Source organism: Salvelinus fontinalis, chromosome 40 (genome assembly GCF_029448725.1).
Source record: "Salvelinus fontinalis isolate EN_2023a chromosome 40, ASM2944872v1, whole genome shotgun sequence".
NCBI lineage: Eukaryota > Metazoa > Chordata > Actinopteri > Salmoniformes > Salmonidae > Salvelinus > Salvelinus fontinalis.
In genome coordinates, this window is record NC_074704.1 from 29,099,334 (window position 1) to 29,113,243 (window position 13,910).

General features: G+C 41.9%; 1 protein-coding gene across 4 annotated transcripts in view; it reads left to right on the plus strand.

The window, feature by feature from the left end:
* The window catches only part of LOC129839348 (spectrin beta chain, non-erythrocytic 1), a 118,511-nt gene that overhangs the window by 49,297 nt on the left and 55,304 nt on the right, over positions 1 to 13,910 (plus strand). For all 4 annotated transcript variants that reach the window (XM_055906724.1, XM_055906725.1, XM_055906722.1 and 1 more), the window contains 9 exons: positions 2,202 to 2,375; positions 3,687 to 3,781; positions 4,068 to 4,148; positions 4,595 to 4,710; positions 6,662 to 6,774; positions 7,043 to 7,230; positions 7,828 to 7,945; positions 8,486 to 8,644; positions 12,550 to 12,852. In XM_055906724.1, coding sequence (XP_055762699.1) covers positions 2,202 to 2,375; positions 3,687 to 3,781; positions 4,068 to 4,148; positions 4,595 to 4,710; positions 6,662 to 6,774; positions 7,043 to 7,230; positions 7,828 to 7,945; positions 8,486 to 8,644; positions 12,550 to 12,852 — 1,347 coding nt within the window. The remainder of the gene's footprint in view (positions 1 to 2,201; positions 2,376 to 3,686; positions 3,782 to 4,067; positions 4,149 to 4,594; positions 4,711 to 6,661; positions 6,775 to 7,042; positions 7,231 to 7,827; positions 7,946 to 8,485; positions 8,645 to 12,549; positions 12,853 to 13,910) is intronic.

Genomic DNA, 13,910 nt, shown 5'->3' on the forward strand with positions numbered 1-13,910 from the left:
GGGATTGGCGAGTGCTGACGCGCATAGGGTGTAAAAATCGTCTGTCTTCCATTGCAAAACTCACTAACGAGTACCAAACTGCCTCTGAAAGCAATGTCAGCACAAGAACTGTTGGTCGGAAGCTTAATGAAATGGGTTTCCATGGCCGAGCAGCCACACAAGCCTAAGATCACCATGCGCAATGCCAAGCGTCGGCTGAAGTGGTGTAAAGCTCACCGACATTGGACTCTGGAGCAGTGGAAACGCTTTCTTTGGAGTGATGAATCACACTTCACCATCTGGCAGTCCGACGGACTAATCTGGGTTGTGCCAAATGTAAAGTTTTGTGGAGGAGTGGTCAGGGGCTGTTTTTCATGATTCAGGCTAGGCCCCTTAGTTCCACTGAAGGGAAATCCTAACGCTACAGCATACAATGACATTCTAGACGATTCTGTGCTTCCAACTTTATGGCAATAGTTTGGGGAAGGCCCTTTCCTGTTTCAGTATGACAATGCCCCCATGCACAAAGCGAGGTCCATACAGAAATGGTTTGTTGAGATCGGTGTGGAAGAACTTGACTGGTCTGCACAGAGTCCTGACCTCAACCCTATTGAACATCTTTGGGATGAATTGAATAGCCGACTGCGAGCCAGGCCTAATCGCCCAACATCGGTGCCCGACCTCACTAATACTCTTGTTGCTGAATGGAAGCAAGTCCCCAGAGCAATGTTCCAACATCTAGTGGAAAGCCTTCCCAAAAGAGTGGAGGCTGTTATAGCAGCAAAGTGGGGACCAACTCCATATTAAGGCCAATGATTTTGGAATGCGATGTTTGATGAGCAGGTGTCCACATACTTTTGGTCATGTAATGTACAAACAAAAACAGAACTACATATCAGTATGAACATGCTTTTTAATGGCATGGGAATAATATAATTTAAAACTTAAAAGGATAGTTCACCCAAATTACATATTGGTTTCCTTACCCTGTAAGCAGTCTATGGAAAAGGTATGGACAAGTCCTGTGTAACTATGTTGGTAGAGCTGGTTGATAGAGCATGGTGCTTGCAGCGCCAGGGTTGTGGGCTAGATTCCTATGAGGGACCAGTATGAAAAAAAATATTTAAAAGTATGAAGTCGCTCTGGATAAGAGCGTCTGTAAAATGTAAAAAAGTGTATGACAGCAATCTATGCTTTGGTTTAGTTCACTGGCACTGTTTCCACATGCTAATGTGTTAGCATTTGTGGCACAATTCCCATTCAAGTCATGGGACCGATATTATCCTCACAATAAATTTCAGATATTTTTGGATGATTTGGACTTGCTAATATCGCTACCATGACTTGTATGGGATTTATGCCACAATGTTAAAACAGTGACAGGAAAACTAAACCAAAGCATGGCTGGCTGTCATACCTTGTCCATAGACTGGAAAGCAATGTGTAATTTTCTGTAATATGGGTGAACTATCCCTTTTAACTTTAGGCCAACAAGTATAATGCATTATGATGCCATGAGCATGTGTAACGTTCGTCTTGTAGTGCATGAACGGACCAAGGCGCAGCAAGGGAGGAATACATATTGATTTATTGAATGAAAGACGAAAACACTGACAAAACACTAGAACAAACTACAAAACAATAAACGAAGGCAACAGACCTGAAACCAACGAACTTACATATAGACGAAGAACGCACGAACAGGAACAGACTACCTAAAACGAACGAACAAACGAAACAGTCCCATGTGGTATACACTGACACAGGAACAATCACCCACAAACAAACAGTGAGAACAACCTACCTTAATTAACATGGCTCTCAATCAGAGGAAACGACACACACCTGCCTCTAATTGAGAACCATACCAGGCAAACCATTAACCCAACATAGAAAACACATAACATAGACTACCCACCCCAACTCACGCCCTGACCAATTAAACACATACAAAACAACAGAAAACAGGTCAGGAACGTGACAGCATGTATGATCCTATAATTTTTGGGGGAAGCCTTATAATTAGACAGTGTAAGGGCTCATACTGTACATGCTTATAACAAGAAATAAAGTGTCACCAACTTATTTTTTTAACCTACGGCCACTCTCAACTGATTGTAAGTTGTTCTGGATAAGAGTGTCTGCTAAATGACTAAAATGTAAATAGAAACGTGTGAAACTCTTGTAGCTGACGTGTTCAGTGTCCTGTCCTGTCTCCCCAGCCCAAGCCCACCAGGGGACGGATGCGTATCCACTGCCTGGAGAATGTGGACAAGGCCCTGCAGTTCCTCAAGGAGCAGAGGGTCCACCTGGAAAACATGGGCTCACATGACATCGTCGACGGCAACCACCGCCTCACCCTGGGCCTCATCTGGACCATCATTCTCAGGTTCCAGGTAAGAGAGTCTTCAAACCAAAACGCATGAAACGTATGTCTGATGCAGAGATGTGGTGGGGAGAAATGATTTGCTAGACATGCTTTTCTAGGTTTTGGGTGATGGATAAGTCTTTGCAACATATATAACGGACAGCGCAACACAACCCGAGGGCCTCCCCCAAAGCACTGCTCCCGTTGAAAACCATTGAATTGCTGTGTTTCCTGTGCATCCATTTGTCTAGTTTGAACGCTCACTTAGCCAGTGTTCTATTATTATCCTGGAGACCTATTGTGTACAGCAGGGTCTCGATTATCTGAATCCGGTATGTTGTTATTGGTATGTGAGCAACAAACCCAGTTGCTCTTCGTGAGGAGAGTTGGCCAGTATGCTGATTTCAATCCAACAGAGCGTCAAAAGCGTATTTACTGTAGGGCCTCATCCTTTATAACAGTGATCTAATACTAACTTGTACTTATCAGCACACATATTACACAGTCAATTATTTACATAAGGATTATGTTATAACATGAATAAGATCTGTAAGGCAATGTATGAGAGCACACCACTTGGTATGGCAACTGCTTGGCATCAGACCGCAAGGCGCTACAGCGGGTAGTGCGTAAAGCCCAGGACCACTATACCAGGCGGTGTCAGAGGAAGCAAAAGACTCCAGTCACCCAAGTCATAGACTGTTCTCTCCGGAAAGTGGTAACGGAGTGCCAAGTCTAGGACCAAAAGGCTCCTGAACAGCTTCTATCCCCAAGCCATCAGACTGGTGATCAGTTAATCAAATGGCTACCCGGACTATTTGCATTGACTCCCTTTTTTTGTTGTTGCACTGACTCTCTTGCTTTGGCTCTATGCACATTCACTGGACTCTACCCACACACTCACACATACTACACTGACACTCTCAACATACACATACACACACTACATACACTCACACACATTCACGCTGTTTCACACTCTTCCCACACGCTGCCACTGCTCTGTTTATTATCTATCCTGATCGCCTACTCACTTTTACCCCTACCCACATTTACATATTACCTCAATCCCCTCAACTACCTTGTACCCCCAGCACATTGACTCGGTACCAGTACTCCTTGTACATAGCCGTGTAATTGTTATTTTAATGTATTACTATTATTTATTTTTTTATCACATTTTCTTACTTTTTAACTCGGCATTGTTGGGAAAGGGCTCGTAAATAGGGATTTTACAGTAAAGTCTACAACTGTTATATTCGGCAAATGTGCCAAATAAAATTTGATTTTTGATTTGAGACTGTTCACGGGTGCTGTTGTATCATTGTCTGTGTGACAGATCCAGGACATTAGTGTTGAGACTGATGGCGACAACAAGGAGAAGAGATCAGCCAAGGACGCCCTGCTCCTCTGGTGCCAGATGAAGACTGCTGGGTGAGGGATTGACTGTCACCTTGCTTTCAGACACGTTTCTTAGAGATTTGAAATAGTTAGACTTGGCTCATCTATATTACAGCTCTCAGTTCCACCACTTGACTTAAACAATCCTCCTGAAGATATAGATTTATTTAGACAGCAACACCATTGTGACATTTTCATTTACTTTCAGAAACTTCCAGAAGAAGATCCACATCTTGAATTATATAGAAATTGCTTTGGGAATGAATTTGAACATTGAACACATCGTAATATCTGTTGTTCTCTGTTTTGTTCTTTATAGCTATCCGAACGTGAACATTCGCAACTTCAGCACCAGTTGGCGAGACGGCATGGCATTCAATGCCCTCATCCATAAGCACAGGTAACAAGAGTCTGTTTGATCAACTATCCTTCATGCCCTTGTGGGTCACGTTTTACAACGTTCCTAACATATTTCAGATCATTTTTCTCATGTAATTCAGACCAATTATCCTTTGTGATTTATGTCACAGTCTGCTATTTACTTTATATGGTCACATGTAATGACCCAATATATATATTTTTTATCCCACCTCCAACCCCCCGCATTTATGACAATTTATTTTCTTATTTACAATAGAGTAATGTTAAAATAACTACTTTTTGGTGTCTTTGGGATTTATTGATGCATTACTGTATGTCATGTGGTATAATTGTGTTGAATCTTTGAGATATTGGAACATAACTAACATTTCAACAGGTAAATGACATCTGGGTATTTACCTTGTGATTCTTTGGTGGTATACTGTGTGACTGGTGCTGTTGTATGATGCTTTGTCTCGTGTAAAGGCCAGACCTGATTGACTTTGACAAGCTGAAAAAGTCCAATGCCCACCACAACCTGCAGAATGCCTTCAATTTGGCTGAGCAGCATCTGGGGCTTACCAAGCTCCTGGACCCAGAGGGTGAGTTTTGGACTATGCTCTTCTATGTGGTAGAGGAGTGCATATGAAAAATAGCTAAATCTGGTGCAACGCATCATTTCTCAGTGTACAGTCGTGGCCAAAAGTTTTGAGAATGACACAAATATAAATTTTCACAGTCTGCTGTCTCAGTTTGTATGATGGCAATTTGCATATACTCCAGAATGTTATGAAGAGTGATCAGATGAATTGCAATTAATTGCAAAGTCCCTCTTTGCCATGCAAATGAACTGAATCCCCCAAAAAACATTTCCACTGCATTTCAGCCATGCCACAAAAGGACCAGCTGACAACATGTCAGTGATTCTCTCGTTAACACAGGTGTGAGTGTTGACGAGGACAAGGCTGGAGATCACTCTGTCATGCTGATTGAGTTCGAATAACAGACTGGAAGCTTCAAAAGGAGGGTGATGCTTGGAATCATTGTTCTTCCTCTATGAACCATGCTTAACTTCAAGGAAACACATGCCGTCATCATTGCTTTGCACAAAAAGGGCTTCACAGGCAAGGATATTGCTGCCAGTAATATTGCACCTAAATCAACCACTTATCGGATCATCAAGAACTTTAAGGGGAGCGGTTCAATTGTTGTAAAGAAGGTTTCAGGGCGCCCAAGAAAGTCCAGCAAGCGCCAGGACCGTCTCCTAAAGTTGATTCAGCTAAGGGGTCGGGGCACCACCAGTACAGAGCTTGCTCAGGAATGGCAGCAGGCAGGTGTGAGTGCATCTGCACGCACAGTGAGGCAAAGACTTTTGGAGGATGGCCTGGTGTCAAGAAGGGCAGCAAAGAAGCCACTTCTCTCCAAGAAAAACATCAGGGACAGACTGATATTCTGCAAAAGGTACAGGGATTGTACTGCTGAGGACTGGGGTAAAGTCATTTTCTCTGATGAATCCCCTTTCCGATTGTTTGGGGCATCCGGAAAAAAGCTTGTCCGGAGAAGACAAGGTGAGCGTTACCATCAGACCTGTGTCATGCCAACAGTAAAGCATCCTGAGACCATACATGTGTGAGGTTGCTTCTCATCCAAGGGAGTGGGCCCACTCACAATTTTTCCTAAGAACACAGCCATGAATAAAGAATGGTACCAACACATCCTCCGAGAGCAACTTCTCCCAACCATCCAGGAACAGTTTGGTGACGAACAATGCCTTTTCCAGCATTGTTGCTGTTGGCTCGGGGAACAAAACATCGATATTTTGGATCCAAGGCCAGGAAACTCCCCAGACCTTAATCCCATTGAGAACTTGTGGTCAATTCTCAAGAGGCGGGTGGACAAACAAAAACCCACAAATTCTGACAAACTCCAAGCATTGATTATGCAAGAATGGGCTGCCATCAGTCAGGATGTGGCCCAGAAGTTAATTGACAGCATGCCAGGGCGGATTGCAGAGGTCTTGAAAAAAAAATGGTCAACACTGCAAATATTGACTCTTTGCATCAACTTCATGTAATTGTCAATACAAGCCTTTGACACTTATGAAATGCTTGTAATTATACTTCAGTATTCCATAGTAACATCTGACAAAAATATCTAAAGACACTGAAGCAGCAAACTTTGTGGAAATTAATATTTGTGTCATTCTCAGAACTTTTGGCTACAACTGTACTGTTACTTATGTTTTTGTTATCCAAATAAAAGTAATAAAAAAGTAATAATTCTTAACTCTAATGTATAAAATACTGTAGGGGCCAGAGTCTGGTCTCGTGATAGCGCTGCAGACTCCAGAATACATATACCCCCTGGCGATGGGGATTTGAGCCATGTCTGCTACTTTCCACTTTCTACCTGCTTTACCTTCCCACTGCCCTGTCATACAAAATAATGAAATACAAAAGGAGATCTTTTAATATTTTTGTAATGTTCCAAATCATTGTCACTATGACTTACAAATTGTATTAACCAATCAGAAATGTAATTTTTGCTTCACAGATATCAGTGTGGACCACCCTGATGAGAAGTCTGTCATCACATACGTGGTGACATACTACCACTACTTCTCCAAAATGAAGGCCCTGAAAGTGGAGGGGAAACGTATTGGGAAGGTGACTCAGCGTTTTTTCTCAATTTATTATCTCAAATTCCATGTTTGTTTGTTGGGTTGTTGTCAACAAGTTGCCTCAGTAGTTCGGGGCAGAGTAAGAGCTTTTCAGATTTGGCTTCAAATAGTATAAAAACTTTCAAGCTGTACTTGATTGAGCTTTTAGGGCATAATGAAACCAATGGAATAGTACCAAAAGTGCAAACTGTCAATCTGGCACTTCAGGAAGGCCAAACTAAAAGAAAGAAAACAAATACTCTTTTTTCCGTCAGGTACTAGACAATGCCATTGAGACAGAGAAGATGATTGAGAAGTACGAGTCTCTGGCCTCAGACCTGCTGGAGTGGATCGAGCAGACCATCATCATCCTCAACAATCGCAAGTTTGCCAACTCTTTAAACGGGGTGCAGCAGCAGCTTCAAGCCTTCAACACATATCGCACGGTCGAGAAACCCCCTAAGTGAGTTACCCCCGCCAGCACCCAATCCCAAATCAGCCCCTATACCCCAATGCAACCCCTATGCACTTATGGAAATCTGACAAGATGGGCAATCTTCAGCTTTAAGACCCTCTTAAGAATATGTGTAAATGTCTAATAATATTTACTCAAGGTATAACATTGTCCAGTTACCTTGCCATTCCTTGAACCCTTTTTTGGTTACTGTTCCTGTGACATTCCCTGAACATCCCAAATTCTTTGTTCCAAACTTCTGAACCAATATTTTTATGAAAAATTCATGTCACTACCTAAAGTACAAATGTCAAGTCCTAATGTTAAATGAATGGCACAACATTCTGGGTGCACAGCTTCTCTCCTGCTTGTAGTGGAATTTTCTTCAAAATGTTTGTTCTGCTATGTCCATGAATTGAAGTGATAAAGTATGCATGTTTAGTATGTAACGATGCAGAAATAAGACATGACTGTTGCATTCCAAAAACGCTTTGAAATAAGTGCAACCCTGCAAACTTGAAGTAATATGATGTGTTCAGACATTAGCCTTTTTATACGCTGTCAAAATTTCACTCCCCCAAAACCATTTATCTTTTTATCGATCAGGTTTACTGAGAAGGGCAACCTGGAGGTGCTTCTGTTTACCATCCAGAGCAAGATGAGGGCCAACAATCAGAAAGTCTACATGCCCAGGGAGGGCAAACTCATCTCTGACATTAACAAGGTGATGCCTGTAGTCTCTGACGAATGCTTTAGGGTGACATTTCCCTAGGTACAGATTAAGGATCCGTTTCCCTTCCCCCAATCCTAACCTTTACCATTAGCGGAGAAAATGCCAAACTGACTCAAGATCAGGGTCTAGGGACAAAGTTACCCTACTCCTTGACCAATGTTTTGTCTTCATGAAACATCAAGTTGTTCACTATCTCTCTCTCCTGTTTGTCTGTGTCAGGGTGTTTGGTAGTCTTTCTTTGGTGTGTGGTAGTATTATTATTAGTAAGTAGGCGTTTTCCTATGGTATAATTATTACAGGCAACTCATACATTTTGCATCCGGACATAAAACTGTGAGATTATGAGAGAGTTGAATCCACCATTGGCATAGTGTGTAAAGTAGAAGACAGACTGGTGGAAAATGGTGGCAATTCAACATGTAGAATAGTCTAGAAATTAACAGAAAAATAACGTCCGATGTTCATGTTGCTCTGTCTTGTCCATATGATATACCTGAGTTAATATTGTGTGTTTAACTTTGTCTATGGTAGACCTGGGAGAGACTGGAGAAGGCAGAGCATGAGCGGGAGCTGGCTCTGAGGACAGAGCTGATTCGACAGGAGAAACTGGAGCAGCTGGCTCGCCGCTTTGACCGCAAGGCTGCCATGAGGGAGACCTGGCTGAGTGAGAACCAGCGCCTCGTCTCACAGGTAAAAACAAACGCTTGCGCACAAATAGAAGAACGTACATGCATATGTATGCACATACTCACAAACACTAAAAGTTGCCATGAGGGACAACTGGCTAAATGAAATCCAACGGCTTGTCGCACAGCCATAGACACACACACACACTCACACAAAGAATAATTATAAAAAGCAATTGTGACACTTTACCTCCTATTTACACAAAATACCGTACTTTACCACATCATTGTTTTTATTTTATTTATTTATTTTTTAAAAATTTTATCCCATTTTCTCCCCAATTTTCGTGGTATCCAATCGCTAGTAATTACTACCTTGTCTCATCGCTACACCTCCCGTACGGGCTCGGGAGAGACGAAGGTCGAAAGCCATGCGTCCTCCGAAGCACAACCCAACCAGCCGTACTGCTTCTTAACACAACAATTGTGCGTCGCCCCACGGACCTCCCGGTCGCGGCCGGCTGCGACAGAGCCTGGGCAGGAACCCAGAGACTCTGGTGGCGCAGTTAGCACTGCGATGCAGTGCCCTAGACCACTGCGCCACCCGGGAGGCCCTACCACATCATTGTTAATACAAATATCTCAGCTATTGTTTACTCACAGTTTTGCACCACTTGGTGGACACACAGATTCAGTGTAATACACTGGTATGGCAGCATCTCTGTGCACATTAAGATGAAGTGCTGCAGATGTAAACGGTACATCTCATTTGCTTTCCTAATTTTGTCAAACTGAAATCAGGGCCAATCTGAAGTTGAAACAATAACAAAGCGGACACCCCGCCTCTGTTTTGGCAATATCCTGAGGGATGGGCCGGGAAAATGTAACCACTCTCAAATTCATAGACAGAGCTATGGATGCAAGGCTTGACCATCCATGATATCACAAATTATCGTTAATAAATCTTCTTCGGGATTGGTGGTGTCCCTTCCACGGGACGGTTGAGCTAACGTAGGCTAATGCGATTAGCATGAGGTTGTAAGTAACAAGAACATTTCCCAGGACATAGACATATCTGATATTGGCAGAAAGCTTACATTCTTGTTAATCTAACTGCACTGTCCAATTTACAGTAGCTATTCCAGTGAAATAATACCATACTGTTGTTTGAGGAGAGTGCACAATTTTGAACATGAAACGTTATTAAGAAATAAATTAGGCACATTTGGGCAGTCTTGATACAACATTTTGAACAGAAATGCAATGGTTCATTGGATCAGTCAAACTTTGCACATACACTGCTGCCAAAATAGTGGCCAAAATCTAAATTGCACCTGCGCTGGAACAATACATTATGGCCTTTCTCTTGCATTTCAAAGATGATGGTACAAAAAAATACAAAAGAACGGTTGGTTTTTTCCTTTGTATTATCTTTTACCAGATCTATTGTGTTATATTATCCTACATTCCTTTCACATTCTTCAACTGGTACCAAGAATATGCATATCCTTGCTTCAGGGCCTGCGCTACAGGCAGTTAGATTTGGGTCTGTCATTTTAGGCGAAAATTGAAAAAATGGGTGGATCCTTAACCATGTTTTGAGGCTATACAGTGTTTGTTTACATTTACAATGTTTACAAACATTGGAGCAAACCAAGCTTATATTTTGGGTTCTGATGTGGTGTGACAGTTGAAATGATGTCACGAGGCATAACATTTTTTTTGTTTATAGTTTTTTTTTCTCTCCCTTTTCTCCCCATTTTTGTGATATCCAATTGGTAGAGGTGAAGGTTGAGAGCTGTGTGTTCTCCGAAACACGACCCCGCCAAGCCGCACTGCTTCTTGACACAATGCTTGCTTAACCCGGAAGCCAGCTCCACCAATGTGTCGGAGGAAACATTGTGCATCCGCCACAGGAGTCGTTAGAGCGTGATAAGACAAGGAAATCCCAGATGGCCAAACCCTCCCCTAAACCAATTGTGCGCCACCTCGTGAGTATCCCGGTCGCGGCCGGCTGCGACACAGCCCGGTATCGAACCCAGATCTGTAGTGACGCAGACCACTGCACCACTCGAGAGGCCCCTCATGAGGCATTTCTAAGTTATCCTGTTATGGCTGCAGCCCGTCACCGGTACACTTATGACAACATCCAGCTCAGGTGCAGGGCGCGAAATTCAAAATCTATTTTTTAAAAATATTTAACTTTCACACATTAACAAGTCCAATACAGCATTTTAAAGATAAACATCTTGTCAATCCAGCCAACATGTCCGATTTTTTTAAATGTTTTAACAGAGAAAACACCACATATATTTATGTTAGCTCACCACCAAATATAAAAGAGGACAGACATTTTTCACAGCACAAGTAGGATTCAAGTAGCATGCACAAGCCAACCTAACTAACCTAGAACCAACCTAAATAACCTAGAAAAAACTACCTCAGATGACAGTCCTATAACATGTTACACAATAAATCTATGTTTTCTTCAAAAAATTTGCATATTTTAGCTATAAATCAGTTTTACATTACTGCTCCCATCATAGCTACAGTCTGAAATCGCAAGGGAGTAGCCAGATAAAATACAGACACCAACGTCAACTACTAATTACACCTCATAAAACATTTCAGAAAAATATATGGTGGATAGCTAATGAAAGACAAAGATCGTGTGAATAGAGCCAATATTTCCGATTTTTGAAGTGTTTTACAGCGAAAACACAATATATCGTTATATTAGCTTACTACATTAGCTAGCATACGGCAGCATTGATTCTATTCAAACGGTTCGACAGATATATGAAAAAGCATCCCAAATTGGGTCCTTATCTTTGTTGATATTCCATCAGAATGTTGTAAAGGGGTCCATTGTCCAGTACAGTCTTTGTTTGGGATCCAGAACAAACTATTTCCCTCTTGAATTAGCAAGCACACTGGCCGTGCGGCGCTAACCTCTCTTTCTTCAAACAATTCTTGCGTCGCATCACGTCTAAAGTCCAGAATAAATGTCAATAATATAATTAAACTATATTGAAAAAACATACTTTAGGATGATTTTGTGACATGTATCAAATAATATCGAAGCCAGAGCTCATATTCACCTTTAACGAGCGTTGTCCAGGAGCCGAGTCATTGTTCTATTTCGTGCCCAGAAAAAAATATAAAGTGCGCAGGTCTCACTCCAAGATGTTGTGTTCAGTCCCTGGACGAGATATTCAAGTGCTTTCTGCTCTCACTTCCGCATTACACCCAGAGGAAGGCGTATGACGTGTTTCTACAGTCCTAAGTGACATGACCTTTTATAGACAAGCTCTTAAAGAGAGACATCGCATTTGGAAATCTCAATTCCGGATAGGAAATGGGCTGTAAAAATAGTTCTGTTCCACTTAGAGAAATAATTCAAACGTTTTTAGAAACTAGAGACTGTTTTCTATCCAATAGTAGTAAATATATGCATATTGTAAGAGCAAAAATTGATTAAGAGGCCGTTTGAAAATGTGCATATATTTTCCAGTTTTTCAATACGCCCCCTACAGCCATAAGAAGTTATATTCTTCAAGAATTAATGGGTACATCAATGTATAAATCCAAAAATAGCAGCTGCGGATTGCCCCTTTAAAGGAAGCATAGTATTTTTTTACACCTGAAACCCCACCTCTTTAAGGAATACCTAGGATAGGATAAAGCAATCCCTTAAAGGATTTAGATGCACTATTGTAAAGTGGCTGTTCCACTGGATGTCATAAGGTGAATGCACCAATTTGTAAGTCGCTCTGGATAAGAGCGTCTGCTAAATGACTTAAATGTAAATGTAATGTATTTTATATGTCATTGTCAAATTGTAAAGACTTTACAGAAATAGAGAGTATTTCTTCCTTGTATGCCAGTATGTTGCCAACCATACAATATAATACTGTTAGGATATACTGTATTTTAATCTATTCCATTCCCATCACTTCTATCTCGCAGGACAACTTTGGCTTCGACCTTCCAGCGGTGGACGCGGCCACCAAGAAGCATGAGGCCATCGAGACGGACATTACGGCTTACGAGGAGCGTGTGCAGGCCGTGGTGTCCGTCGCTAAGGAGCTGGAGGCAGAGAAATACCACGACATCAAACGAATCGCAGCACGCAAGGACAATGTGATCCGGCTGTGGGAGTACCTGCTGGAGCTTCTGAAGGCGAGGCGCCAGCGCCTGGAGATGAACTTGGGTCTGCAGAGGGTCTTCCAAGAGATGCTTTACATCATGGACTGGATGGACGAGATGAAGGTAAGAGAGGGAGAGAGGACCCTTCCGAAAATGTATCTGTTAAAACTGTGTTGGCAAGGCATCATTTATAATTGCACATTTATTTTTTATTTTAACAGAAATTGAATTGTTCAAAATGCATTCTACCTCATCTACCCTGCTTTCACTGTTACTCTTCAATCTCTTCATTCAAAGACTTAATCATGGACACTGCTGACAGTTGTAGCATGTTTGCGTGATGTATTGTTGTCTCTACCTTCTTGCCCTTTGTGCTGTTGTCTGTGCCCAATAATCTTTGAAATCATGTTTTGTGCTGCTACCATGTTGTTGTCATGTCGCTACCATGCTGTGTTGTCATGTGTTGCCGCCTTGCTATGTTATTGTCTTAGGCCTCTCTTTATGTAGTGTCGTGTTGTCTCTTGTCGTGATGTGTGTTTTATCCTATATTTATATGTTAAAAAAATAAAATGTATCCTAGACCCTGCCCCCGCAGGAGGTCTTTTGGTAGGCCATCATTGTAAATAAGAATTTGTTCTTAACTGACTTGCCTAGTTAAATAAAGGTTAAATAAATAAAAATTCACTAACACATGAACACATTTAAAATGTGACATTTCCGGTAGGGGGTCTCATATCATGTTACCTTGTCAGAGAAAATTTCCCTAATGTCCCATCCCTCTTCTAAATAATAATTTTAACCAAGTATCAATGGTGAAACTAACTGGCGTATGTCAGTCCAATGCTGAATAATTCCAAATCGGCACACCTGAACCTCATCCTAGGCCCTCTTGTAGACAAGAGGATTGGGTTGGCACTGTAAGTATCATCTTGCCTTTCTGATTGGCTGGGTGGAATTCTCGCATATCGCTTCCACCTATCGAATCCTCTTAGGTTTACAGGAGTCACAAGGGAGTTGATGGTAGTTGTAATGAATACTCAGGGAGAAAAAGGTATAGATTCACACGCAGAGCGCGGCAGGTGGTTTTCACCTTCACAGAAAGCAGTGGTCACAGGCAGGCAATGGTCATACACAGGCAGGCAATGGTCATACACAGGGAGGCAATGGTCATACACAGGTAG